General features: G+C 47.4%; 1 protein-coding gene across 1 annotated transcript in view; it reads right to left on the bottom strand.

Moving 5' to 3' along the window:
- Nucleotides 1–26,961, bottom strand: part of KLHL6 (kelch like family member 6) — a 64,338-nt gene extending 37,377 nt beyond the window's left edge. The window contains exon 1 of the mRNA XM_004603072.2: nucleotides 26,675–26,961. Coding sequence (XP_004603129.1) covers nucleotides 26,675–26,961 — 287 coding nt within the window. The remainder of the gene's footprint in view (nucleotides 1–26,674) is intronic.
- Nucleotides 26,962–27,364: the final 403 nt, after the last annotated feature.

Below are 27,364 nucleotides of genomic sequence, written 5' to 3'. Positions count from 1 at the left end.
GATTAGTTGAGGAGCTGGGCTGTTCATATGCCAGAGGAAGTTAAGTGTCTCGGTGGCACCGGGCCCCCTGGCAGGGCAGGGACTCATCCTCTCCCTAGAAGGCTCCAGACACCAGCACAGAGACCAGGATTAACCTGGAATGAGTCGGCTGCAGCAGAGATGTTTTACTGTTCATGAAGTTAGGCAGAGAGTGGCAAACTCAATGTGATTTCCAGGGAATTGTGCGTTTCCCATGAAACGCAAGTATTGGAGCCTCTGGGCTCCTTGGGGCTCCTATTCAGGGGGTGCTCCTAGATAGAGTTTCTCAATTCTCTCTTGGAATCAGTCGCTGACAAAGGTCATCCTGCCCTAGCTCAGCCCAGAGCTGATGGGGATTACTGGGAATGATGATTTCACCAGAGACAGACCCTTGAGAGCTGGGTGGAACAGGGCAGAGGAGAAGGCCTGACAGAACAGGAAGTTGTTTCAAGCTCACACAGGAGACTTTTGGAGAATGGGCTCCACAGGGGTCCCCAGGTGGAGCCAGGGAGGGGAGGGAGCCTCAGAAGGGCAGAAAGGAGAGCAGCGGGTGCCTGTGTGTTCTCATCTGGTTTCTGATGCTACCCAAGATGTGGTTTTGAGTAACTGAGTCAACCTCCATTTCCTCTTCTATAAAGTGGTAAGGTAGCAGCCTGCCCCTAGTAAGTTGAGGAAAGGTTCCTCATAGGTCAGGACCGGACTCCCACTGGGTTAGCTGTCATCTATTCTGAGCCGAGTTAGGGCTGGCACTGCACACAAACTGGGCTCAAGACTGTCACAGGGTGCCTTGCACACAATAGGTGTTCAATAAATGTTTATGAGAGAAAGGAGGTGTGTAAGGCTGTCCTGGGCTGGGGAAATAGTACAGCTGACAAAGGCACTTGCCTTGAATATGGCAGAGCCTTCTGGTTCCATTCCCCAGCACTGTATATGATTACTCGAGCACCACCAGGAGTGATTTCTGAGCCAAGAGCCAGGAGTGAGCCCTGAGTACTGCTGGTTGTGGTTCAGCAACTCCCTTACTCCATCCTGACCTTCCAATAAACAACATCCATGAAAGGCCATGAAAGGTGGATAACCCATGAATGGGCGACCCCAGGATTTCCCCTGCAATGACAGAGGCCTTACCTGTGTATGCATGTAACTTTGTGGGGCATGCACTTCTTCTGTGATTATTGCACCTATTTTGTAGTTTCTAGACTGAGGCAAGAATTAAATTCATTGCCCAATGCCATAGAGGTTGTCACCATAAAATGAGGACCTAGAAATCAGGCTTTGGAGCCATGTTTTTGAACTTTGCCAGGTGCAAAACCCAACAAAGTCAGCAGAAGTTCAAGGCCATCTCTAGAAGCTCAAGTCGGTGTGAGCAAGTTCTGTTCTCTGTGACACAGCTGAGTTAGTGGCTAACCACTAAACTCTTAGCGTATATAGCAGTGCAATGTGGGTGTAATGAAAAAAAGGAAAACTGCTAAGGCCAGGGAGCTGGTTCACAGGGCCAGAGCCTGTGCTTTGCATATGGGACCCCCTTCCTAGATTCGGTTCCCAGAACCCCATGGTCGTCTGAACACCCCTGGTAGTGACACCAAAGCAAAACCTTTCTTGACAATGAACGATTTGCAGGAGAGCCTATAAAGCAGAAGCAGCTGGTGACAGCAGGAATAGTCTCCTGCCTGGGCTGCCCAATACTCTGTCAGGTGGTCAGTGCCCACCCCCAGATGGAGCCTGGGCCAAAATAGCTATAAAAACATTTGCAGGCCCAGCAGTCTTCTGGGATAAAGTCAGGACCCAGCCAAAACCACGCCTGCGGCTCACTGTCCGCACTCTTCACTTCATCCAGATTTTGCTCAGACCTTGTTCCTTGCAACCGCCCATGCTCCCTGACATCATCAGCTTCTTTATGTCCCTTCCTCTGTGAGTTCTTACCTGAACTTACACTATACCCACTTGCCGACTAGCTTAACAATAGCATCCCCTGCTAGGATGTGAACTGAGCGAGGCTGGGGTTGTTCAAGGCTCTTCACGCTGTCCTTGGAGGGTTGAGACAGAGCTGGGAACCTCACAGAGACTTGGTAAATATTTGGGGAGAAAAATGAACCAGTGAGCAAATAAACAAATGAACAGATGATCTTGCCCTCCCTTGCTCCTCCTATGGGTTTTCTTTTTTTTTTTTTTGACAATTATTCATATCTTCAAGGGCTGCCTCATGCACCCTTCGTCTCTGAGAGTCCTCCCACCACTCTCCCACGATCAGAGCCTGGGCTTGAAGAGGACGCACCCTCCACTGGGACGTTCCTCTTGCCCCTGTGATGATTTCTCCCTGTGTCCTGCAATCTCTCAGTGTCACCAACTCAGAACTTTCTACCAGAGGCTAAAGAGATAGTGCAGGGTGTAGGCCACTTGCCTTGCACGCAACCAACCTGGGCTTGGTCCCTGGCACCCCATATGGTCTCCGAGCCCCGAGCTCCACCAGGAGTGATCACTGAGAGCAAATCCAAGAGTATATCCTGAGCACCACTGGGTATGACCCCAAAACCAACCCTCCCCTCCAAAAAAACCCCTAAGCCAGAATTTTCTACCCAGCCCAATCTTCTGTGTCTCTTCTCTCCCCAGTGATGATGTACATCGGGGGAGTTGCTCAGTTCCCTGCCACCATGTTCTGCCACCCCAGCCCTATGATTCAACCCTCATTCTCTCCTTCCTAGACCTCTTCCACTCCTAGAACAGCTCCACCTGTGCACTTCCTGCTCCGTTCTTCCTTTAAACCTTTCCCCATTCCAGCTGTACCAGAAACCAACTCTTCTGCATCAGTGAGAGTCAGTATTGGGATGGCCCTAACATGATTGCATACTGCATTAACTTTTAGATTAAAAATATAAGATGGGGCTGGAGCAAGCAATAGTACAGCAGGTAGGGCATTTGTCTTGCATGCAGCCGACCCGAGTTTGATCCCTGGCATCCCATATGGTCTCCCTGAGCACTGCCAGATATAATTCCTAAGTGTAGAGTCAGGAGTAACTCCTGAGAATCACTGGGTGTGACCTGAAAAGCATTTATATATATATATATACATATATACATTTATATTTTTCTACACATATACCTGTATGTGTATATGTATTATATGTGTGTGTGTGTGTGTGTATGCATGGGCTGCAGTGATAGAACAGCGGGTCACATGGCCGACCTGGGTTCAATTTCTCTGTCCCTCTCGGAGAGCCCAGCAAGCTACCGAGAGTATTCCGCCCTCACGGCAGAGCCTGGCAAGCTACTTGTGGCTAAAAACAGTAACAACAAGTCTCATGATGTAGACATTACTGGTGCCTGCTCAAGCAAATTGATGAACAATGGGACAACAGTGCTACAATGCTACAGTGTATATACATATAAATGAGATAAAGGGTTAGCGATGCAATTCAGTATTAGAGCACTTGCATGTATGAGACCCTTTCTATTTATCATTAATTGAAGTTTTATTGGACCAAGGAATATGAAATAAATTTTTATATGTCTACCAAGAGGGTAAGCTGTGGGAGGGTGGGGTGGGAGTGAACCTGGGGACATTGGTGGTGGTATTGGTGTTGGGATATTGTATGTGTGAAACTCTGTAAATCACGGTGTCTCAATAAACATTCCAAAAGTAAATTTAAGAAAAATTTTAAAGGTTATATGCAAAAAAGCCAATTAATGATGTGTATGTAATTCATTTTAAAACCTTAATTAGTAAAAACAAATCTTAATGAATACATCAAGTGCTGCCCAGCGAATACTGTTGCTAAGAACAGGTTATCAATTATCAATAATAAAAAATGATTTATACGCAATCATTTTCAGTTATTATTAATTTATTATTAATCTAACTGTCTCAGTGATTTGAAAGCAATCACTTAAATTAGTAGTTAATGTGGCCAGTCAAAGAGGCTGCCATGACAAAGAAAAGAAAGCCATAAGTAGAAGCAAAGTCGATCTGCCATGAAACGACATCACCGCCTGTGACCCCCAGCACCTCCAAACCAGAATCACTGACCAGAGAACTCAGCAGACCTAGTGCCCACTTGGTTTGCAGGAACCCTGCTCGACTCAGGCATGCACACCCCTGAGCAGTGCTGGGTATGGCCCTCCAAAAGAGAGTGGGAGAGAGAGACAGACAGACAGAGAAAGAGATAAATTGGAGGCATAAAACCTGCCACCTGCATTTTGTAACCAAGGAAATAGAGCGGTCTTTGCTGCTGTCCATTTAAAAAAAATTTTTTTTTAATTTTTACAGGAATCACCGTAAACTTACAAGCTTACAAACTTTCATGCTTATATTTCAGTCATACAAATGATGGGGTGCCCATCCTCCACCAGTGCCCATTCTCCACCACCAATGGTCCCAGTATCCTGCCCACTAACCCTACCCTTTGCCCCCACCCCACTGCTTCTGCCCATTTTTTACCTCATATGCTCTCCCAACACCGTAATCCTGCCTCTGCCCTTAGCCTGCACACACCACAGTTGCCAGGCTCGTGGGTTCCATAGCATCCCTCTGGACCATCTGCATCAGCATTCCTGGGGGCCTTGTCAGCAGGCAGGATCCAGCCCAGGGAGATACCTCAGTGTCAGAGCACCTGCTTCACACATGTGAGGCTCTGAGTTCAAACCCCAGACCCCACAAGGGGGAGGAAAGGAAGCATGCTGAGTCTTGAACCCCACTTACCCCAGATCCACTCAGCCCAAATCTCTGGCATTGGGGCTGGGAATACGAATTTTATTGGACTCACCTGACCCTCGCCCATAATCTTTTTATAATCTAAACTTTGGGAACAACTGCCCAAGAGAGTGACCCCCTTGCTCCTAAGGAGAGAGGAGGTCAAGGTCAAGGAAATAACCAATGGTGCTGGATCAGTTGTATCCTTGACCAACCCGTCCCCCCATGTTTCTGCCTTTCGTCTCCTAGAACCCAGGAGGCTGGGGGCTGCCTCCCAAATGGGGGCTTGAGGGGAGCACCCCTTTTCCATGTCTCAATCTTCAGAGGGAAATAGGCCTTGTCCTGTGCTCACAAGTCATTCTCAGGCTTGGCTGTGTAGCTGGAGCCCCTGTGAGCTTATTTCAAATAATATGACTCACTAGTGCTGGCAGTTCAGAAGGAGGGTGCAGGCCATAGCCCTGTTAATAATAGCTCATGTGGGGCTGGAGTAATAGCACAGCGGGTAGGGCGTTTGCCTTGCACTCGGCTGACCCGGGTTCGATTCCCAGCATCCCATATGGTTCCCTGAGCACCGCCAGGGATGATTCCTGAGTGCAGAGCCAGGAGTAACCCCTGTGCATCGCCGGGTGTGACCCAAAAAGCAAAATAAATAAATAAATAAATAATAGCTCGTGTGCCAGACTCTCCCCATACCTACTGCACTCACGCAAATTCACTCCAGGGAGGCCCTTCACAGAAGGATGCTGGCTAGCCCTCTCTGCACCCCAGAGTAGGACTCGAAACACTCTCTCCAGGCCTGGAGCTGGGGGTTGAGTCTCTGCACCAAACGGACAGAGGTGCTGGAACCCCAGAGCTTCCCTCGCCTGACTCCCAACATCTTCAGCCACGCAATCACTGCCTATACCACACTCCCTGCCTGAGTTCACCACTCACGGCCACTACACAAAAACACTTGGGAGCCAGGACCCTCATCCCTGTTCCTGTAGAGCCAAGTGCCTCCGGTTTAGCCCCACTGGCCACGTCGGAGGCTTCAGTATATCGTGACTCGGCCCTTCCAGGTTCAGGGCTGGAGGGAGGACTTGTCACACCCTGTGGGGTCAGGCAGGCTAGAGCAATCAATACTCACTGCAGACACCTGGGCCCGGGTTTAACCCCAGAGAGAGTGGGTGAATGGCTGTCCTTTGGCTGCCCGAGCAAAGACAGCTCCTCGTCATTTTAGGAAGGAAGAGCGCCCCGATTTTCCACTGGGAACTTCCTCTCCTCCAGTATCCACCTGGGAGTTCGGGGGTGGAGAGTGGTGCTAATGTCTCCTCTTAGTCCGGGATGAGCAGGACCCATGTCACACAGCACAGCCTCTGAGCACCATTGCTCACAGACGGTGAGGACGAAGGTTGTCTGATCGGAGACGATTGCAAAGTCTCCTGGGGAGGGGGCTGGAGCGATAGCACAGTGGGTAGGGCGTTTTGCCTTGCATGTGGCCGACCCGGGTTCGATTCCCAGCATCCCATATGGTCCCCCCAAGCACCGCCAGGAGTAACTCCTGAGTGCATGAGCCAGGAATAACCCTTGTGCATCACCAGGTGTGATCCAAAAAGCAAAAAAAAAAAAAAAAAAAAAAGCTGACTTTTTGGGCTGGAGTGATAGCACAGCTGGTAGGGCGTTTGCCTTGCACACAGCCGACCCGGGTTCGATCCCCAGTATCCCATATGGTCCCCTGAGCACTGCCAGGAGTGATTCCTGAGTGCAGAGCCAGGAGTAACCCCTGTGCATCACCAGGTGTGATCCCCCCCCCCGAAAAAAAGTCTCCTGGGGAATGATCAGGAAAGAGAAACTGTCTTCCCATTGGGCTCACTGGACTGGGAGAAATAGAAGTTCGGGGCTGCTTGTCTCCATGTATGCAGGCCCTCCCTGAGAGAAGAATCACATGGAGGAGAGGAAAGCTGAGAGAGGGAAAGGGAAACTGAGGCTCAGCGACATTGCCTATGCACAGGACTCCAATTGCGATTGATAGTAGTGCCCTGGACTTTGTCATTACGTGAGCAAACAAATTCTTTGGGGGTGGGTGAGGGTTGGGAGAGATTCTATTTTGTTCGTGTGTTTGTTTTTGTGTGTTTGTTTGGGGGCTACACCTGGCAGTGCTCAGGGCTTAATCCTTGCTCTGTGCTCAGGGATCACTTCCGGCCATACTCAGAGGACCATATGTGGTGCCAGAGGTGAAACCCAGATTAGCCACATGTAAGACAAACACCTAATCCACAGTACTATTACTCCAAAATTTTATATTTTTAATAAATTCTTCTTTTAAAGTGCTTGAGGAGGAAGAGAGCTTACACAGCAAGTAAGGTGCTTGCCTTGCATGTGGCTGATCCCAATTCGATCCCCAATACCTCATATAGCACCTTAAGCACTGCCAGGAGTGACCCAAGCAGTAAACCCTAACCCTCACTGGGTGTGGTCTGAACCCTGCCCCTCTCCTCCCTGCAAAGGCTTGAACAAGTGTGAGTTGAGCATCAGCCATTTGTACAGTTCTAACAACCCTACAGAGTAGGAGAAGCGCTGGATAGACCAAGATTCGAGAAAAGGAACCTAGCAGAAGAACCGCTACAGGGCTTCCAACATGCATAAACAAGGCTCCTGAGAGTCTGAGCTATGTGCCTCCTTTCTGGCCCTGGGAGGTAGCTCCACCAGCAACAAGCAGTTTCCAGCATGTGCCTCAGTTTACCACAGCTTTGGTCTCCAGACACGTTTCTATGCATATTCTATCAGGGCCCTTTTTTTCTCATTTATAATGATATTAGCTTGTTGGGGCTGGAGCGACAGCACAGTGGGGAGGGCGTTTGCCTTGCATGCAACCGACACGGGCTCGATTTCCAGCATCCCATATGGTCCCCTGAGCACCGCCAGGAGTAATTCCTGAGTGCAGAGCCAGGAGTAACCCCTGTGCATCGACGGGTGTGACCCAGAAAGCAAAAAAAGAAAAAATGGCATTGGCTTGTCATTGATTTCAAGTTCTATCTCACTTGTATTCTGTATCATTTCTGGATAAGGCTCCACACCTATGGCCCATGATCCCTCAATATTCCTGTTGTCAGATGACCTCCCTCTCCCCTCCCCACTGGTAACCATTGTTACGATTGGCTACTTTGTGTGTTCTGGATATCTAATCTCAAGTATAACCATCCCATAGTTGTCTTTCACCTTCTGGCTTATTTCGCGTAATCACTCCAAGTTCCAGCTAGTCCCCAAAGACCAGCTGAGTGGTACCCCAGTGAGTCCTTAGACTCCAGCTTCTTCCAGGCACTCACCTGAAGATGGACATTTATGTTGTTTTCCTCCCATCATTACATCTGTCATGGCATGGTTTACGTGACAAAATGCTATGATCCACACACAACCGTGTTTCTTTTCAAGTCTGTTTTTTCATATTGTTTTGAAAAATGCCTGAGAGAGGTATTGCCGGATTATATGATATTTGTATTGTTTTAGGGTATTTAGGGTTTATTTTTAAGGCATTTTCACACTGCTTTTTCCCCAAGGGTGCAGGGATTTCCATTCCCACCAACACTAGACACAACTCTTGGCCTCCTCACCAACACACTCTGTGCTAGTCTTTCTGATACAAGTTGCTCGCACAGGTATGAGGTGATCTGCCTTCTGGTTTTGATTTGTGTATCACTGGGCCTGATATTTTATAAAGGTCTGCCATAATAGCACTGAATGGGTGATTCTTTGCTGGGAATGCAGGCCTGATAGTTCAGAACCCATGGCTAAGGGGCCATGAAGGCCTCACCTGCAGATCCTGGGGGTGACAAGCATCTAAGGACAGGAACAGAACTTAGAGATGCTACCCATGGACTTGAGCTCTCTTACTCCAATTGGATCAGTGCTTAATGAACTTCCTCTATTTAATTCATAAGGATATGATGGACAAAGACTGGGTTTTTGTTTGTACGCTGTTGTTTGCTTGTCCGGTGTTGCCAAGGATGGAATGCAAAGACTCAAACATACAAGGCATGCAGTCTGTGTCTGAGTCACATCCCTGGCTTCTAAAGGACAAAGAATAGATAATATTTCTTAATTACTATATACTGGCCCACAGTAGACATTTAATATTTGTTGGACCCATGCATGAATGGATGAATGGATGGTGGGTGGGTGGAAGGATGAAGATATAGGTTGACAGTGATGGAAGGAAGGATGATGGGTAAGTGTTTAGGGGGATGGATGATGGATGAGGAGATGGAAGAATAGGTGAATAAGAAGAAATCCACCCGTGCAATGCAGACCTATACTGGTCCCATAGACAAAGTGAAGTTGCCTGCTGTACCAAGACACTCTACACACCCACACTTTCCTTCTAACTGCTTTGAGGATAAATCAGGAAGAATTCAAAGAATGAGGAACTGAAAGCAAAGTGTGTGTTCAAAGAATGGTGTGATCTAGTCATTCTCCAAATTGGAGCCTTGGGCCCATGATATTTCTCGTAAACCTCATCTCTGGGATTTTCCATGACAAGACGCAGCTATTCTTCACCTACATATGCCTTTGCACATCTTCTACCTCCTCACCAGACACGAAACATGGCTTCCTCTGACAAAATGCCACTTCCCTTCATGGGCCTTTAGTCAAGGCTCACTCTGATTCTCACTTCCCACTGGGTTGGGCGTGGGGTCAGCACTGGCGCTCATCCACCACACATCCTGACCACATTCTTCTCTGCTGGCCCCTGAAAACCCTCGTTCCCCATTTCCACGCCCTCCTTCCAGACCTCTGTGCCTCTTCATGTGATCTCCATGTATGATTTCAAGGTGATCGAGCCCTTCCTGCTTCTGATCACTTAGGAACCTGCCTCCTGGCATGGTCCCAGTCCAAACCCACAGGTATTCAGGTGCACAAGACCCTCCAGCCACAGGATAGCAGTGATCGTGTTTAAAATATGTGTTCCAGACTTCCTTTCCCTCTGGAACCGGAGCTGAGAGAAACGAGTCTCAGAGCTGCCAACCGTTCATGGCAGAAGACCTGCTAAGAAATCCCACTTGAAACCTGGTGCCCAGGCTGAGAACTCTGGTGTTTTTGGAAGTTAGGATGGGCAGCCTCCCTCCCACTCCTGTACTTCTGTATGCCAAAGCAGTTATGCCCACCTCCCACAGATACAGTCTCTTGACTGCGTGGCCACATAAGGAGCCACATAACACCCCTAATACCTCAATAGTGAAATTCCGGTAGGAGTACACTAAATTATAAGGGAAAGTAACATGGTAGACAACTAAACTTAATAGACAAGAACAGTAACACATATGGCTCAACTAGCAACAAGCAGCTTAATAACTTCTTAGAGAAGGACTTAACCCCGCAATCAGATATAACAATTTTCACAAAAAATTATTTTTTTATACTTACTGATTTAAATATTGGGACTTTGTTATCTGAACAATTTTTTAAAATTTTATTTATTTTTTAATTTTTTTTGGGGGGTCACACCCAGCGTTGCACAGGGATTACTCCTGGCTCATGCACTCAGGAAGTACTCCTGGCGATGCTTCAGGGACCACATGGGATGCTGGGAATCGAACCTGGGTCAGCTGCATGCAAGGCAAACGCCCTACCCTCTATGCTATCGCTCTAGCCCCCTGATCAATTTTAAGTTTAGAATTGTATCAATAGTTGTGGTTTTTTCTACATTAAAATAAATTTCAAAACAAAAAATAAAGAAATCCCACCTGAGAGAGAAGCCAAGTGAGGGTGGAGAGCAAGCACCCTGACCATCGTCGAAGCTCTGGTTTCTCATCGCCCACCCCAACCTCCACCAACCTCCCCCAACCTCCCCCAACAACTCACTGCTTCCAAGACCTTCCTATGATTTCGTTCTGGGGCTGAATACCTTCCTCTTTTGCTGAAGCAGATTTGGCTTGAGTTCCTATCCTCGGCAACCGTATGAATGCTGACTAATATAGAAACATTGAGCAATGCAACGGATTATTCTGCAAGAACCAGCTTTTCTCGGGGACAGTTTGGTGCTGACAGAATCTCCTGTAAAGTCACTTTCTTATAAGGAAAATAAGGAAACGGTGTACTTGGTGAAGGGATAAGGCTCATGCTTTGAGATGCGAATGTCCAAAGTATTTCTCTGCTTTGTTTTAGTTGATAGCTGCATGGAGCATTGTTCAAAAGTAGAAAAGAAGAGACTTACTGTTCTTGACTGAAAGATCATTCACATGCCCTAGGTACCAGGACAGACTGGACAGAAATTATATTTCACTAGGAGGTAAACTGATATACATAAGAGTTCAGTAACAGTATTGCAAATCACAGTGCCTGAAAGGAGAGAGAGAGAGAGAGAGAGAGAGAGAGAGAGAGAGAGAGAGAGAGAAAGAAAGAGAGAGAGAGAGAAGTGTTTGTCATAGAAACAGGGCTGGGAAGTAGCAGGAGGGAAATGGGGACATTGGTGGCAGGAAATGTACTCTGGTGAATTTGAGTACATTTCAAATTACAAGGACTGGTATTGAGGCGTACGACTGAAACTCAATCATGGACAACTTTGTAACTGCATGTCTCATGGTGATTCAACTAAAACAAAAAGAAAGAAATGATATTTTGCTAACTCTTTAGGAGGGACCTCACTGCATTTCTGTCCTGAGACAGCAATACTACCACACCCCTCATCACCCTGCACCCCTCAATCCTGAAAAACACCTGCCAGAGTCTCCAGACTGGCATAGCTCACCTGTGTCTAGACTGTCACCAGAGTAATATGTTCGATCCATAATATGCTGAGGCATTTGGGGTTTTTTTTTAATCACTGGATGCTCACGGTTACCCCACCTTACCACCACTGAAGTGCCAAGACCCTCGACTCTGTTCTATCCAGCCCACCTCTTCATTTCCCCACCAGCTATCTTGTTCGGTAATCTGAGCTTCATAATCCAAGGTCAAGGGCTTGTCATTGTTTGATTTTGTCTATTCCCTGGTCTTGATTCTCTGTACAGCTCAGATGACTGAGATCAGACAGGATGTGTCCTTCTCTTGCTGACTTACTTCACTTAACACAATGCCCTCCAGTTCCATCATTCTGGGGTTTTTTTTAAACTGTGCCCTCCCATTTTCCCTGTGGCAACCACACTTTTTTATTCTTCCCTTTTCTGAGGTTATGCAACAGACTCCCAACTCTGAGGACTTCCTGCTCTGAACAGGTTGCTGCTTAACTGGAGCCGAGAGAGGAGTAACACGTTTCATTCACTCCCAGTGGTGTGTCTGCTGAAAGGCAGTCATTGCAATGTTCCAAACATCCTCGTATCATTCACCCTGACTCTCGTCCACTGGTGGTAGATGGCACCTGAGTGCCACAGTTTCCACAGAGCACACAGAGCTACGCAGAGAGAGAAAATAAGGCGAATCATTGCTCTATTTCTTATTAGAATCTCAGGATCCTTTGGCAGTTAAGTAAGACTATGGAATTGCCTCTTGCTTAGAGCATATTTATGATGCCCCCACCCAAAATTCTGCACCCAATACAAGTCTGGAAGCCAGCCACTGCCTACCCCTGTTTGTTTACCCAGCAAACCTACTCTCATGTGTGGAGTTCTGCTTCTTTGTGAATGAGACAGAGTGGGTTGCAGAACCCACTTTCCACTCTAAGACTTGATGCCCATTGTCCCAACTCCTGTCATAGTTGATGCACTAGCATGGTTGAGTTCACCTCAACGAAGCAAACTAATTAGCCCCGGACCATAACTAGGGGACCAGTGATCCAAAGAACCAGGGAAGACAGAGTCTATTCTGGGGTGGGCAACAGAAGTAGCCACTGCTTCTAGTTTCCAGAAACAGCAAAGGTGGCAGGGCCCCAGGCAGCTATGACCCCAGCCCCCAGCAGTGGAGGAGCTCCCCACACAGATTCCAGCAGGCTGTACCCCTAAACACTGGCTGCTCTACTTGCTCCTATCTGCTTTCTGAGTTTTGCATTCTAGCTTTCTGGGGGCTGGGTGTTTGCCTTACATGTGGCTGAGCCAGGATCAATTCCTCCATCCCTCTCGGAGAGCCCAGCAAGCTACCGATAGCATCTCGCCCGCACGGCAGAGCCTGGCAAGCTACCCGTGGTGTATTCGATATGCCAAAAACAGTAACAACAAGTCTCACAATGGAGACATTACTGGTGCCCGCTCGAGCAAATCGATGAGCAACGGGATGACAGTGAAACAATGATAGTGATCTACATAAATCTGTGATGCCTCACAAAAGCCAGTTGAAAGGTTGAGGATATAGGCCAGGATGTAGATCAGAACACAAACCCAGCACATTCCATTCCCAGAAGTAGCCACCTACCTGCACATATAATAAAGAGCACTGTAGCACTGTCTTCCCATTGTTCATTGATTTGCTCAAGCAGGCACCAGTAACATCTCCATTGTGAGACTTGTTGTTACTGTTTTTGGCATATCAAATAAGCCACAGGGAGCTTGCCAGGATCTGCTGTGCAGGCGGGATACTCTCAGTAGCTTGCTGGGCTCTCTGAGAGGGACGGAGGAATCGAATCCATGTCGACTGCATGAAAGTCAAAAGCCCTACCCACTGTGCTATTGTTCCAGCCCAAATATATGTGTGTGTATAAATATGTTATTAAGTATATGGAAATTATATCTGCTCGCTCCAAGAACAGGAAGAGCCTCAAATCGTTCAGATATCATTAGGCTACACTTGCACGTGACAGGGACAAATGGCAACGTTACTGGCGCCCACTTGAGCAAATCGAAGCGGGATGACAAGTGATACAAGTGATGGAAATTATAGATAATAAATCTCCTCACCCAAAGCAGAGCCTCGGCAGTTGAAGACCTCTGGAACCCAGCCACAGCCATGCTCAAGGCCATTCTCCACATGTTTGGACGAGCCTCATGCATGAAGGAACCAGCAGAGGAACCAGGTGTGCGGGACCCAGGGCTGAGATCTCCAAGGCTGCTTGGATTGGGACTGGGCCTCTTCCACCCAGATCCCCCATTTTTTCCAGTAGCTAGGCAGTCACAACCAGAAACTGCCCCCGGCGTGTGTAATCCCATCAACGTCCAACATCCAAAGACTCTAAAACCAAGCGCGTGGCTGCAACACAGCTGCGCAAAATGTAATAGCCTAGTTCTTTCTCTTGAAGAACCTGACAAGCTACTGAGAGTCTATCACCCGCATGGGAGAGCCTGGCAAGCTCTCCATGGTGTATTCATATCCCAAATACAGTAACAGATATATACATACCTCTCGGGAGCCCGGCAAGCTACCGAGAGTATCCCGCCCTCGTGGCAGAGCTTGGCAAGGTACCAGTGGTGTATTTGATATTCCAAAAACAGTAACAATAGGTTTCATTCCCCTGACCCCAAAAGAGCCCCCAATCGTTGGGAAAGACAAGTAAGGAGAGGATGCTAAAATCTCAGGGCTGAGTGTAATAGAGACATTACTGGTGTCTGCTTGAGTAAATCAACAAACAACGGGGTGATAGTGATCCAGTGATTCAGTGATAGATAATACATCATAGAAATAATTATACATAATATTTATATATAAATAAGTTATTTCTATTCCTTAGGGATAAGAAATTTAATTTCTTATATGTTTAAACTGTTTAGGGTGAAAAAATCCACAGACACACCAGTTCTATCACTGGCACTTTACTGCAACTCCTCAAGATAGGTAGATACCACTCATCAGCTTGCCTGCACTGTAGGCAAAGGCACAAAGTCTTAGAGAAGACAGGCAAGTCCTCCACAGCATGTATGGCCCTCAGGGGCAGAGCCGGACCCAAGTCTCAGGGCCCAGACTCCACAGCCAGTGACCCTTGCACTGTCCACCAAGCAATGGTTGCTTGTCACTCTGGAAAAACTCTTCTGGTTCTACATTTCCAAGCCTTGCTGTCCCTTGGTGGCACACCTTGACCTGCCTCCTTACTTTTTACCCAAGTCTTCCATCCGTGCTGGTGCTCCAGCGATTTGTGGAGTCTTTGCTATTACAGCGCCCCGTCAGTTCACAACTGCAGGCACAAATTAGGTTGAGTATTTCCCTCTCCTCCACCTCTGCCCCTGCTTGGAACCGTTATAATTCCTCTTCCCTTTTGGGTGGGTGAGGGGTTTGCATGGGAAAAGTCCCAACAGCCACAGTTCCACCCAGTTCAAATTCTGATGGAGAAAGAATTTAACCCTTGTTTTTTACCACATCCTGCATATTATTTAGCTGCACCAACAGCTCTTTTTGTAGGGGTAGCGCCCACCTGGCGGTGTTTAGGGGATCCTGCAGTGGCAGGGATCAAACCCGGGGCTGCCCCCTGCAAAGTCTCCAGTGCCTGGCCACCTCCCCAGCACCCAGCAAACACTCACCTATCCCCTTCATCCTTAGGTAGTGACTGTAGAAATAGCTGTCCAAAGCAGAATTTCAAGGAAGACTCATAGTAGCCTCCACCTAATTCAGAATAAGTATCTCCACACGACTAGTATCATTCTAATTGAATCTGATTTTCAAGTAAGCCATGGAGGGTGGGGAAATCATTGACCAGCTAGCTCTTTGGGTAGTAGGTAAAAGATCAGAGGCCTACTTTACTTAATGAGAGTTACTCATCACATTCATTCTGCCAAAAGGGCTGATATCAAAAACAGAAAGTGGACTGGTGAACTAGTACAGTGAGTGGGACACTTGACCCAGGTTTGATCCCTGACACTACATATAATTCCTTGAGCTCTGCCAGGAGTGATCCCTGAGTACAGAGTCAGGACTAAGCCCTGAGAACAGCCACCAAATAAATAAATAAACCAGAAAACACAAGCACCAATGTTGGAAGTATAAGCATCAGTTCACCTAGACCCTCACCTAAGTTTACCTGAGACCCTCAGGTGTATCCCTGATGGCGGCAGCAATTCTTAATGCTTCTGTCACTATCTGGATGTTTAATTCAGACAGCCATAACTTGTTTTTGCTCCTTTCTAGAAGCCTTACATCATATTGGAAGTGGGGAGGAAGCAAAGTATAGCAATATACTAAAAAAAAAAAAATCGAAGGCTCTCACAAGCAGTGCTCAGCGGGGGCATGGGCCATCCTAGTAAGACCAGTCCAGTGCTGCAGCAGGCCATCAGAGACAGTTTGGGTACTTCTCAATGCTGAGAATTGAATTTGGGCCTCCGAGTGCCAAATGTGCACTTTTAAACCTTTGAGCTTCTCTCTGGCCCAAAATCCACTTAAAAGTAGTCTTAAAGGTCTACCATGGGGCTGGATCGGTAGCACAGTGGTAAGGCATTTGCCTTGCATGCGGCCGACCCAGGTTTTTCAATCCCTGGCATCCCACATGGTCCCCCAAGCAATGCCAGGAGTAATTTCTGAGTGCATGAGCCAAGAGTAACCCCTCAGCATTGGTTGTGGTGTGACCCAATAAGCAAAAAATAAAAATAAATAAAGATCTACTTAAAGGATTGCTTAAAATCCATAAGCAGACGTTTTAGGTAGTTTCTCACCCCACTTTCTGCTATGCAGTATTTGACTCACCTATAATACTGATCAATAAATTGTGCCCATAGTACCAATCCCATTTCTGACTGGTGCTTGATTTCTGTAGCTAGTAGACAAAGTTCCCCTACCATAACTTCAGGGGTCCATGCTCAGAGACAGAGCCACTGAGATACAAGACAAGCACCAATGTCTGCATTCAAATTTTTTTTTCATCTGAGGCCAAGAGATGACTCCATGGCAAAAACACCTGTCTTGCTCCCTTGCAAACGTGAGGCCACAGGTTAAAATCTGAGGCTGTCACATCTGCTAGGCATGATCTCTGCAGCTCTACTCTCTGAGATTTCTGGTGTCAAGTGATCCTGGCCACTCCACAGCCAGATGTGTACAAACCATGCAAATAAAGTGTGCAGTCCCCAGAGGCATCACCCCCCCCCCCCCACTGAACACTATTAATAGAATGTGCTTGAGGACCGCACTCCGATGAGTGCTAGCACGGACACCACAACCACGTCACAGAGAGAAGGGAAAGGGGAGATGTAAATCAATGGCCCTGCGGTAGGGCTTCATGCAGGATGACCAATGCTCGCCAAGCACTGTCATTTCAGGATCTCTGCGAATAACAGCGAACTCTCACCAAGGACCCTGAGAGTATTCCAAAAATTGAAAAATTATGAGTGTTAAATCTTTCCCTCCTGATTTTTCTGCTACAAAAACATTTGTATTCCTTGACATTGTGCTACAGTGAATGCAGATTATAAACAGCTTTCTAAACTTTACTCTTGGAGCCAGAGCAATAATACCGAGGGTAGAGAGGTCTGAGGTTTGATCCCTTAAACAGACTGATGGACAGATGGTTCCCTCAGGTCCACCAGGAATGATCCCTCAGCACAGAGTCAGGAGTAAATCCTAAGCATGTGCCTTCCAAACAAAAGTAAAAACCAATAAACTTTATTCTTTTTTATTTTTGGCTTTTTGGGTCACACCCAGCGATGCACAGAGGTTACTCCTGGCTTTGCACTCAGGAATTACCCCTGGCGGTGCTCAGGGGACCATATGGAGTGCTGAAAATCAAACCCGGGTCAGCCGCATGCAAGGCAAACACCCTACCCACTGTGCTATCACTCCAGCCCCGATAAACTTTATTCTTAAGAGCATTTCCTCAGATGCGCCCGTTTTCCAACTTCCTCATTCCACTCAAGACATTCAGATAACCCCCAAAGGGAACTGCTCTGTCTGGGTTTACTAATATAGCCCTGTGTAGAACCCACGCAATACAGTTGTAGGCGAACATATTCCCAGTCTGTTATTACTCAGCATCCATAAATTCTTTTCATTTTTGATATAAAAAATTTGGGGGAGGATTTTGGATCGCACCCAATTATTCTCAGGGATTACTTCTGGTTCTGTGCTCAGGAATTACCGCTGGATCTCCGGAGACCATTTGCGGACAACCCAGGATCAAACCTGGGTTGTCCGCATACAAGGCAAGTGCCCTACCCACTGTACTATTGCACCTGCCCCCTCCATAGATTCTTGAAGCTGTTTTGTCATGTGTGTGCTTGAAGCTATGGGGACAGTTGGTGGCAAAGACAAGAGATGAGTGGGTCCCAACTAGGTTTTTTCCCCCATATAAAAATTGTTCCAAGACATCATATCTCTCAAGTTAGCAGAAATCTGGTCAATCACTAACTTATAACCACTGTTGCTATAGACTTGTTCTGCATTCTTTCTTCATTAAGGAATGTAGTTCTGTGCAAAAGTTAATGATCATCACAAAGAAATGGGATCCCAGGAGTGCTTTGTTTCCCATTAACCTTGTGACTTTAAATAAGTGACTTAACCTCAGGTTATTTCTGTTGCTATAAAGTGGGGACAATAAAAATCATTTGGGGGCTGGAGAGATAGCACAGCTAAGTAAGTCACATGCATTGCATGCAGCTGACCTGGGTTCAATCTCTGGCATCCCATAAGGTCCCCTGAGTCTTGCCAAGAGTGATCCCTGAATACGGAGCCAGGCGTAAACCCTGAGCACAGCTGGTTATGGTCCCCTCCCCCCAAAAAAAAATATAAACATTGCTTTGACTGGACAAGGAAAGAACAATAGATCAAACTCATGCATTGCATGAGAGAGGCCCTGGTTTAATCTCCAGCACTGCATAGTTCATCAGTCCTGCTGGAATGACCCCCAAACATCATTCCAGGAATCCTCCACACACTGGGTATGGTTTCCAAAGCAGTCAACAGAAATCACTTTGAAATAAGAATTGAGACTGAAATGAGGTGGTAGCTTCAAGTCCTGAGATCAGGGTCTGGCTTCAGAGAAGTAAAGCTCTGGGGAAAGAGGTGTCTTCTGGGTGGCACCACCTCATCCTGCCAGATCTGACCAAGCCCAGAAGCTCCTTCTTGCATCTGGAGCTTGGGAGGGCTTCCAGTTTCCTGTCTTTGCAGAATTCCCTCTGTGGCTGGGGAAGGTTCCATGCAGGTGATCTTTGTGTGGAGAAAATGGAAACTCACATGTCATCTATGACAGGGCTGCTTAAACCTTTTCCACTCGCAACCCCTTTCCACCCAAGAAATCCCACCCAAGAAAGCACAGTCAGAAACACCCCAGATTCATGGTGGAATTGAGCTTGAGTTCATGTTGGGTTATTGTTGCATATTCAGAAACTTTTCACGGGCTGGAGAGAGAGCACAAAGGTTAAGGTGCTGATCTTGCACGTGGCCCGTAGTGGATTAAATCTCTAGCACAGCGTATAGGGTCCCCAAGGACCCTTGAGCACAGATCCAAGAGTAAGCCCTGAGCACAGCCATTTTATTTATTGCTTTTCATGTTTTAATTTTTTTATTGCTTTGTAAATGATCTACTCTATTCTTGAACACTTTTCTTACTTTTTCCCCTTACACTTTATTTCAACATTGTGGCTTACAAAGTTGTTCATGATGATCTGTTACAGGCATTCAATATTCCAACAACAATCCCACCACTATTACACCTTCCCTTCACCATTGTCTTCAATTTTCCCAACCCCCCTGCCCCAAATGAGCACAGTCAGTTGTGGCCAAAAAAGTTCCCCAACAAAAAATCAAAAATTAAAAAAAAATAACCAAAGACTTCTTACAGCTGCCATTCAGCTACACACCCCACATGGGGTCCTGGTCCATGCGGTGAGAAGCTAGGGCCTCCGATAGGTCCTCACTGGCCCTCTCCAGGGAACCTCAGAAGACTCTGCAATTGAGAGTCCAGTAGAAAGTGGAGGGCGTGTGGAGGAAGAAGGAACCCCATCTGACCTGGCGAAGCAGCACCCTCTACAACACCCAGGACACACAAAATTTGTTCTTTGGAGAGATAATTAACCAGTCTCATGGATACCAAGCTCAGGGGGAAGGGGGAATGAAAACCATGAGAATTGAGTAAAAATCTAAAAATTTCCAAAGATACAACCCAGCTACTTCTTTTCCCAAAAAAGGAAAAGGGGTGTGGGGGGGGAGAAAAAGAAAATCAAATAAGCAAGAAATTTTAGAAGATTCCCCATCAAGTGTGGGTTCAGCATCCAACACCCCCGTCCCGTCTTACTTCGTCCCTGCTTCTATCTGACCTTTTATTCTTTGCTCTTAAGTGCAAAGAGACAGCTAAAAGCCACCAAACATTTGAGTAAGGTTTCTAAAAGAAGAAATGAACTAAAACCATGATTAAAAAAAAAGGTTGGGGGAGGCGGAGCAATAGTACAGTGGGGAGGGCTGTTGCCTTGCACGTAGCCAAGCTGGGTTTGATTCTGGCACCCACTGTGGTTATCCTGCCAGGGGTAATCCCTGAGTGCAGAGCCAGGAAGAAGCTCTGAGCACCACCAGGTAATGCACAAAAGACTAGATTGATAGATAGATAGATAGATAGATAGATAGATAGATAGATAGATAGATAGATAAAACAATGAGAACATGAAACACAGAGAAAACACAAACAGCGCAAGAAACAAAGAAAGATTTCGGGTCCAGAGACAGTTTAAGAGACAGAGCACAGACTTTGCATGCAGGAGGCTCAGCACTGCTGGGACCAGGACTGAAGCCGAAACTCAAAAAAAAAAAAAAGAAGAGGAAACATTTTTAAAAACAATATAAACTGCAGGGTCCAGGAATGCTGTTCAGAGGAAGAACGTTGGTCTTGCATGTGTGAGTGCATAGGGTTCTATCCCTGAAACTGTCCCCGCCCTCCCCATCACTAGTTTGACGCCCCCACCCACGACCCCGTGCTATCACTGTGATCCCAGACACCGTAAGTGTGAGAGTCCCAGCACCACAATAACAATAACAAGAGCAAAAGGGAAATCCTCCTGCTTCCGGCTAGTAAGGATCTGGGTGATTACCTTGGGCCCAGCCAAATAATTCTGAAAGATTTCCCTATCTCCAGAGCTTTCCCCATATCTATAAAGCCCTTCCTGCCATGCAAGGCAATAAGTTTTGGGCCTGAGGACACGGACGCCGTTGACAGGCCATTATTCAGTCTACACCCTCCAAGAAAAAAGATCATTCCCAGCGCGCAAGCCTCCACATTTGTTTCTTCTGCACTCTTTTTTTGGAAGTCATTGGAGGATCAAGGGAAGAGAGTAAATCAGAAAGGAACGTGGAGGATGAGGGAGAATGGAATTTAGGGGAGGGGAGGTGGGACAGGGGAATGAAACTGGTAGTTTCTCTGATGCACTGAAGGATGTGAACAATTATTCTGAGAAGCGAGAAGCAGATGATACCTCCCACACTCTGCCAATGGGGAAAGGAGTGAGTTCTGAACTTCAAAAAGACAAACATTTATGGTAAAGGAAAGGTTGGAACTCAGGAGGTGGCTCAGAGGAGGCTTGGTGTACCACATGGTTCCCCAAGCACTTCTGGGTGCACTGCTGACCCCTAAATATCACTGGGAGAGAGAGAGGGAGAGAGGGTGGGAGAGAGAGATGGAGAGAGAGAGAGAGAGGAAGGGAGGGAGGGAGGGAGGGAGGGAGGAAGGAAGGAAGGAAGGAAGGAAGGAAGGAAGGAAGGAAGGAAGGAAGGAAGGAAGGAAGGAAGGAAGGAAGGAAGGAAGGAAGAGAGCCAGGGAGAGAAGGAAGGAAAAAAGGAAGGAAAGACGGAAAGAAGAAAATGTCACACAATTTTATTCTGTAGGAAACACTGTTTCCATGGGTATAAATAAACTCTTAGTATATTTTTTCCCAAAAAAGTGATATTTGTGATATTCTGTGTGACATACTATTATGTAACTTGACAATACATTGAGAGGTTTAGAAAAGGACTGTGTATGGTAATAGAATTAGGTTTGTGTTAAGTCCTTATCAGACATATTTGGAAATCAACAAATAACGTCTAACAAGGATAAATCAAGTACTATGTGCATTATTTAACAGAAATACAAATAGAGACAAAAACGGTCAGCTTTGGTGATCGAGAATGACGAATGGGGGAGGGAGGCAAGCTTGTTTTGCTTTAGAATCTCTAAGTTCTATTTGATTCTTTACTATTTGCATGTGTTATTTTGATTTAAATTTTTTTTTTAATTTAAAAGTTAGGCATGCAAATTTGCAGGTCTGTGAAGGGAGAGTTCATGGAAAAAGAACTGAAGATAGCCCTTAAACACCTGAACAGATGGGTGACCTTTTAAAGAAACGAGAAATGCAAGTTGACATTGGTGGTGGGAAATGTACACTGGTGAAGAGATGGGTGTTGGAACATTGTATGACTGAAACCTAACCATGAATAACTTTGTAACTGTATATCTCATGGTGATTCAATTTTAAAATTTAATTTATAAAAGAAAGTATGACAGGGAAATTAAAAGTATTTTGAACCACAACAAAATTAAGTTTCTCGTGTATTGGGTTAAGAAAAATCCAACATTTTGATGCCTCTCTTTTAGCAAGATTTGTGAATTACTGGGGCTGGAGTATTGCATGCATGCAGTTGGTCCAGCTTTGATCCCTGGCATCCTATATGATCCCCTAAGAAGCTCCAGGAGGAACTCCTAAGAGCGGAGGCAGGAGTAAGCCCCGAAAATAGCCAGGTATAGGCCCCAAATCAACAAACAAAAGACTCTGGAATTCCCCACTGATTAAGCCCTCATCACTAGTGGCACCCACTGAAACACACATTTCTCTTAGACTCCAAACTTCCTTTTAGAAATATACCCCCAGAAATGTCTGTTCATGTATAAAATGACATCTAAATAATATTTATTGGAATATTTTGGTAATAACAAAAGATCAGAAACAACCCCAGTTCCTGCCAACAGAGCAAGCATAGGTAAGTAGTCAGTCACTTCCTGGGGAAGACTTACGTGCTCAATGTATGAAAAAATGGAGTCGGGCTGGGGGATGGTTCAGTGGCCAAAAAGCACCTATGTTGCTAGTGTGAGGCCACAAGCTTGGTGCCCAGAGCTGTCCACGTGTGCCCAACTTGACCCTGCAGCTCCGATGTCTGAAGCCAGAACTGGCAAAGGGAATGAAGTGTGGAGCACAGCCAGGTGTGTGCCAACACTGCCGTGAGAGGGGGGCAGGAGGGAGCCCAGCAGCACTGCAGCTGAAGGGAGGAAGTCCCCTACCAGGAGCGCCAACCCCAGTGGCCGTGCCTGTGAGCACCACAACAGCCCCCTGCGAGCAGTTCAACCAGAAAATGCACGGACTCCAGAAAGAAGTCAGGTGACCCTTGGTGAGCACGTGTGCAAGGACCGCAATTAACCTGTGAGCCCTGAGAAGCAAATAAACAACAAATTAGGGAGCTTGCCTTGTCTGCAGTTGACCCAGGTTTGATCACATGTGGTCCCCCGAAGCCTGCTAGGAGTGATCCCAGAGCTCTACTGACTGTGGCCCCAAACAGAAAAATCAATAAATAAATAAACAAAATAGAGTATGTGGCCCCTGGCAAGCACCAAAGTCGAGGGTGCAAGCACCACAAACAAGTGTGGGCAACACCTGTTCATCACAATAGCCGCAAAGGGAAAGGAAGGGGGATAAAAGAGAAAGAAAAATACCTGGGTACTTCCACCCCCAAAGCACAGAGAGCTGCGCCAAAGCCTCTTGGGCAGGACAGACCCTCTGGTCTTCTTACATCTCTGTGGAAGGGGAACTGGCTTCAAAACCCATTGGGAGGAAGGAAGGAAGGAAGGAAGGAAGGAAGGAAGGAAGGAAGGAAGGAAGGAAGGAAGGAAGGAAGGAAGGAAGGAAGGAAGGAAGGAAGGAAGGAAGGAAGGAAGGAAGGAAGGAAGGAAGGAAGGAAGGAAGGAAGGAAGGAAGGAAGGAAGGAAGGAAGGAGAAAGGCAGGAAGGGAGGGAGGGAGGGAGGGAGGGAGGGAGGGAGGGAGGGAGGAAGGCCAGAGATAGTACCGCAGGTAAGGTGCTTGCCTTGCACCCCCAGCCCAGCCTGGAGTGACTCTTAAGCACAGAGCCAGGAATGATCCCTGAGCACTGCTGGGTGTGGACCAAAACCCAAGGGGTTAAAATAAAGAACAAAGAAGGAAGAAATACCAAGATTAAAGTCAGGGCTGGGGACATAGCTCAAAGGGCCAAGCACTTGCTTCGCATGCTGGAGACCCCGGGTTGATCCCCAGCACTGCAGAGTCCCCTGAGAGCCGCACTGGAGTGGCCCCTGAGCAGCAACAGGTGTGGCCCGGAACCAAATAACAACAATTAAAGAACCCAAAGTTCCTACTCTGAAGGCAGGAATGGAAGGAATTTCCCCTGGTGACCAGGCAGTTGGGGAGTGACAACATCCAGGGCGGGCCCAGACACCACGTGGCACCTCTACTTCTCTTTGTTGCTGTGTTTTCTCAAAACTGGCAGAAAGTATTTCCCTAAGTGCCCACACCCGCGGGAAAGGAGGGACACGAGCCCGAGCCCAAGCACCTTCCATGGAGGCGGAGAAGTGCCCGCAGCAAAGAGGCCAGGGAGGCCCTGGGAACACATGTCACCCACTGTGCCGCCCTGCTCAGCCTCCACACAGCTACAAAGCCGGTCCATGTAGGTACAAGAGCGGTTTTCCTGTGATCCAGCACAGGAAAAATAGAAACCCAAGAGTGAGTAATCATGACACTGTGGCAAGAGAGCGAGAGAGAGAGAGAGAGAGGAGAGAGAGAGAGAGAGAGAGAGAGAGAGAGAGAGAGAGAGAGAGAGAGAGAGAGAGAGAAGAGAGAGGGTACAATGGGGAAGGAACTTGTTTTGCACGCTTTGCAACAAGGACAAGCAAGATTTGATCCCTGTCATCCCATATGATCCCCTGAGCACTGCCAAGAGTGACTCCTGAGCACAGACCCAGGAGTAGTCTTTGAGCACTGCCAGATGTGGTCCAAAAACAAACAACAACAAAAGACAGTGTGTCCAGGTGTCTCTCATTTGCCTCTGAAGGACAGTGCTCAGTGTTGGTGGGCTAACTAGCATCTGTATCCTCGCCCATATTATGGCCGTGCCTCTGGCATTCTTCCTGTGGAGAAGTCCCAAACTTAGTGACAGTTTGTACTACAAAAACAGCAAGGGCTTCTAGGGGCAGAGAGCTAGCTCAGTGGGCTGGGGGCATGCTTTACCAGCAGGAGGCCTGCACTGATTCCGGACACGGCATATGCTCCCCCAACACCATCCCTGAGCACTACTAATTATGTCCCCCAGCACAAAAAAAGCAAACAAGAACCCAAGAATTTCTTGGTGTTGAAGAGATTGTACCACAGGTAGGACATTTTCCTTGCACGACGCATCCCTTAGGGTCCTACCCCCGGCATCACATAGGGTCCCCTTGAGCCTGCCAGGAGTGATCCCTGAGCTCAGAGCCAGGAGTAAGCCTTGAGCAATGCTGAGTGTGGCCCCAAAATGAAAACACCCCAAGACTTCTTAAATGTACCTCCACACTGCTGCAGCAGTGACTGGCTAGGTAATGCCCGTCCCCACTTCCACATCTGTACAAGGAATTATTGCATTGGCCACTTTCATCACTTTCACAGCAAAATCAGATGAACTGTGACTGTGTGGCACATAGTTGGCACCACCTTCCACAAACCCAGCTTTCCCCTTCCCTGGTCCATTCATGGGACTTAACCAATCCCACAACAACCCTATGGATATTTTTGGGGTTTTTTTGGTCACACCCAGCAATGAACAGGGGTCACTCCTGGCTCTGCACTCAGGAATTACCCCTGGCGGTTCTCAGGGGACCGTATGGGATGCTGGGACTCGAGCCTGTGTCGGTTGCATGCAAGGCAAATGCCCTACCCACTGTGCTATTGCTCCAGCCTCAACCCTATGGAATCTTGAGAAATGAAGAGACTGGAATCCCTTCCACAATATTCACACAGCTTAATAACTTTGCAGAGTTAAGAGTTAAGAAGAATCTCTATTCTGTATTCTGTTTGATTATTTTGGGAGCCACATCCAGCCGTGCTCAGGGGTTACTCCTGGCTCCGCACTCCAGAAATACTTGTAGCAATGCTCTGGGGACCATGTGGGATGCCAGGGAAGAACCTGGATCTGGGGCCTGCCACCGGGGGTACAGTGGTAATCAGCTGCCCGTGCCGTGCTGGGAATCAAACACCAGGCCCTCTGCACGCCAGCCACGGCTCTAACCCTTTAAATTATCTCCCTACACCTAGAGTAGATTGTTTTCAAGTTCTCCAAATACCTTCTTCATCCACATTTCCCCTGGGAACTGGTTCCCACCTTGTCTTCAGGGCTGGAGAGAACTTGGGGCCAGCCGGATTCAATGCATTCCTGACTCTCATTCCTCTCCCACTCGATAAGAGGTTCCTTAGATGAGCCAAACAAAAGCAGGTCAAGAGTTTCAACAAAGAAATGAGCCTGTACTCTGAGCTAGACACTGCTCGAGACCCCTTGGCCTCATATTTTGTTATCGCAATAATCCTGCAAGGGGATCATATTGCCCCAATCATTTATGGGATAAAATAGAAACTTGGAACCTTCAATGACTTGCTGAATCAATTACAGACTGACAGGCGCTGACTGTGGGACAGAACCCAGGTCTCCAAATTTGTTGTAACTAGGGGCCTCTCACTTCTAAACCGCCTTTGTCACCGCCGCCCCTTCCCACACACACCCTGAACATACACAGAGCTTCCTGATCTCCAGCCAGTCATCTGGAAACTGCAGAAATGAGGCCACACTCTCCCTCTGATGATGCACAAAGACAACCCCGTGTTTCCAACACAATGGTCAGACCAAGAGGGAAAATCCCCAGAGCTTTAATCATTTTACACCCTCTTGGCACAAGGATACACAGACACGCAAAGGTTTACCAGAATATAGAGAGACGCAGCGTTTAAAGGATGCCAGTCTCTCCCTTAGCAGGGTTTTAACTCAAATAATAAGGTTTAATAGCTTCCGTTCTTGTGTCTTGAAACCATACACAGACTAAAGAGATAGGAAAACTACATGCAACAGCCAACCCGTGAGGTGGAGCCCCCACACCCATCCCACTTTCCTTCCAACTTGCACCCAAGTGGATCGGGCCCCGGCATGCTGACCTGAAGTAGTTGCTGGCTGCAGCAAGCACCACGCGGTGGCAGGAGAATTCCTGAATGTCCACGCACAAAATGACATCTGTCAGCGCGTTCTCCACTCGCAGGGTCTCCAGGCCGGACTGCAGGATCAAGGAGAGCCCCGTGTCTTCAAACTTGACCTTTTCCTCGTTTAACATTTCTACCAGTTCTCCCTTTTTCTGGGGGGACCCCTCTGGAGAGGGTTCCAGCGGCCCTTCCAGACTCTTCTCCACCACATCGCCCATGGTCCAGGCACCCCTGGGTCCGGCCATCAACCTCCAGACTGAAGGAGTGCCCAAGTTTCAGGCAGGTCGCATTGCAGAAGCCAAGCGGATTTCCTGTGCCGGGCCCCACACTTATCACCAGCTGTCACACACACATAACAGGAAGTCTCGCACTTTCTCATCCTGTTGCTACCAACACCAGTCACTTGTATTCTTCTTCTTTCATGAACCATGGCAAGGCTAGAAATGACTTCAAAGGGGTGTAGGAAGGCGCTCCGGCAGAGAAGGGGTGGCTTCCCAGAGTCTGCTCTGTTATTTTGGTCTGTCTCCTCCCCATATCTGTGAGCAGGAAGCTTCTGGCTCAGGACATTACCTCTGTGTTGCTGATGGCTTTATAAACCAAGTGGTTGATGGTGACACAGGGGAGAAGCTTTCCTCTCTCCCGGGAGTC

The sequence above is a fragment of the Sorex araneus genome, chromosome 2, assembly GCF_027595985.1.
Source record: "Sorex araneus isolate mSorAra2 chromosome 2, mSorAra2.pri, whole genome shotgun sequence".
Lineage (NCBI taxonomy): Eukaryota > Metazoa > Chordata > Mammalia > Eulipotyphla > Soricidae > Sorex > Sorex araneus.
Note: the sequence above shows the minus strand (reverse complement) of the source record. Positions and strands in the feature narration are given on the sequence as shown.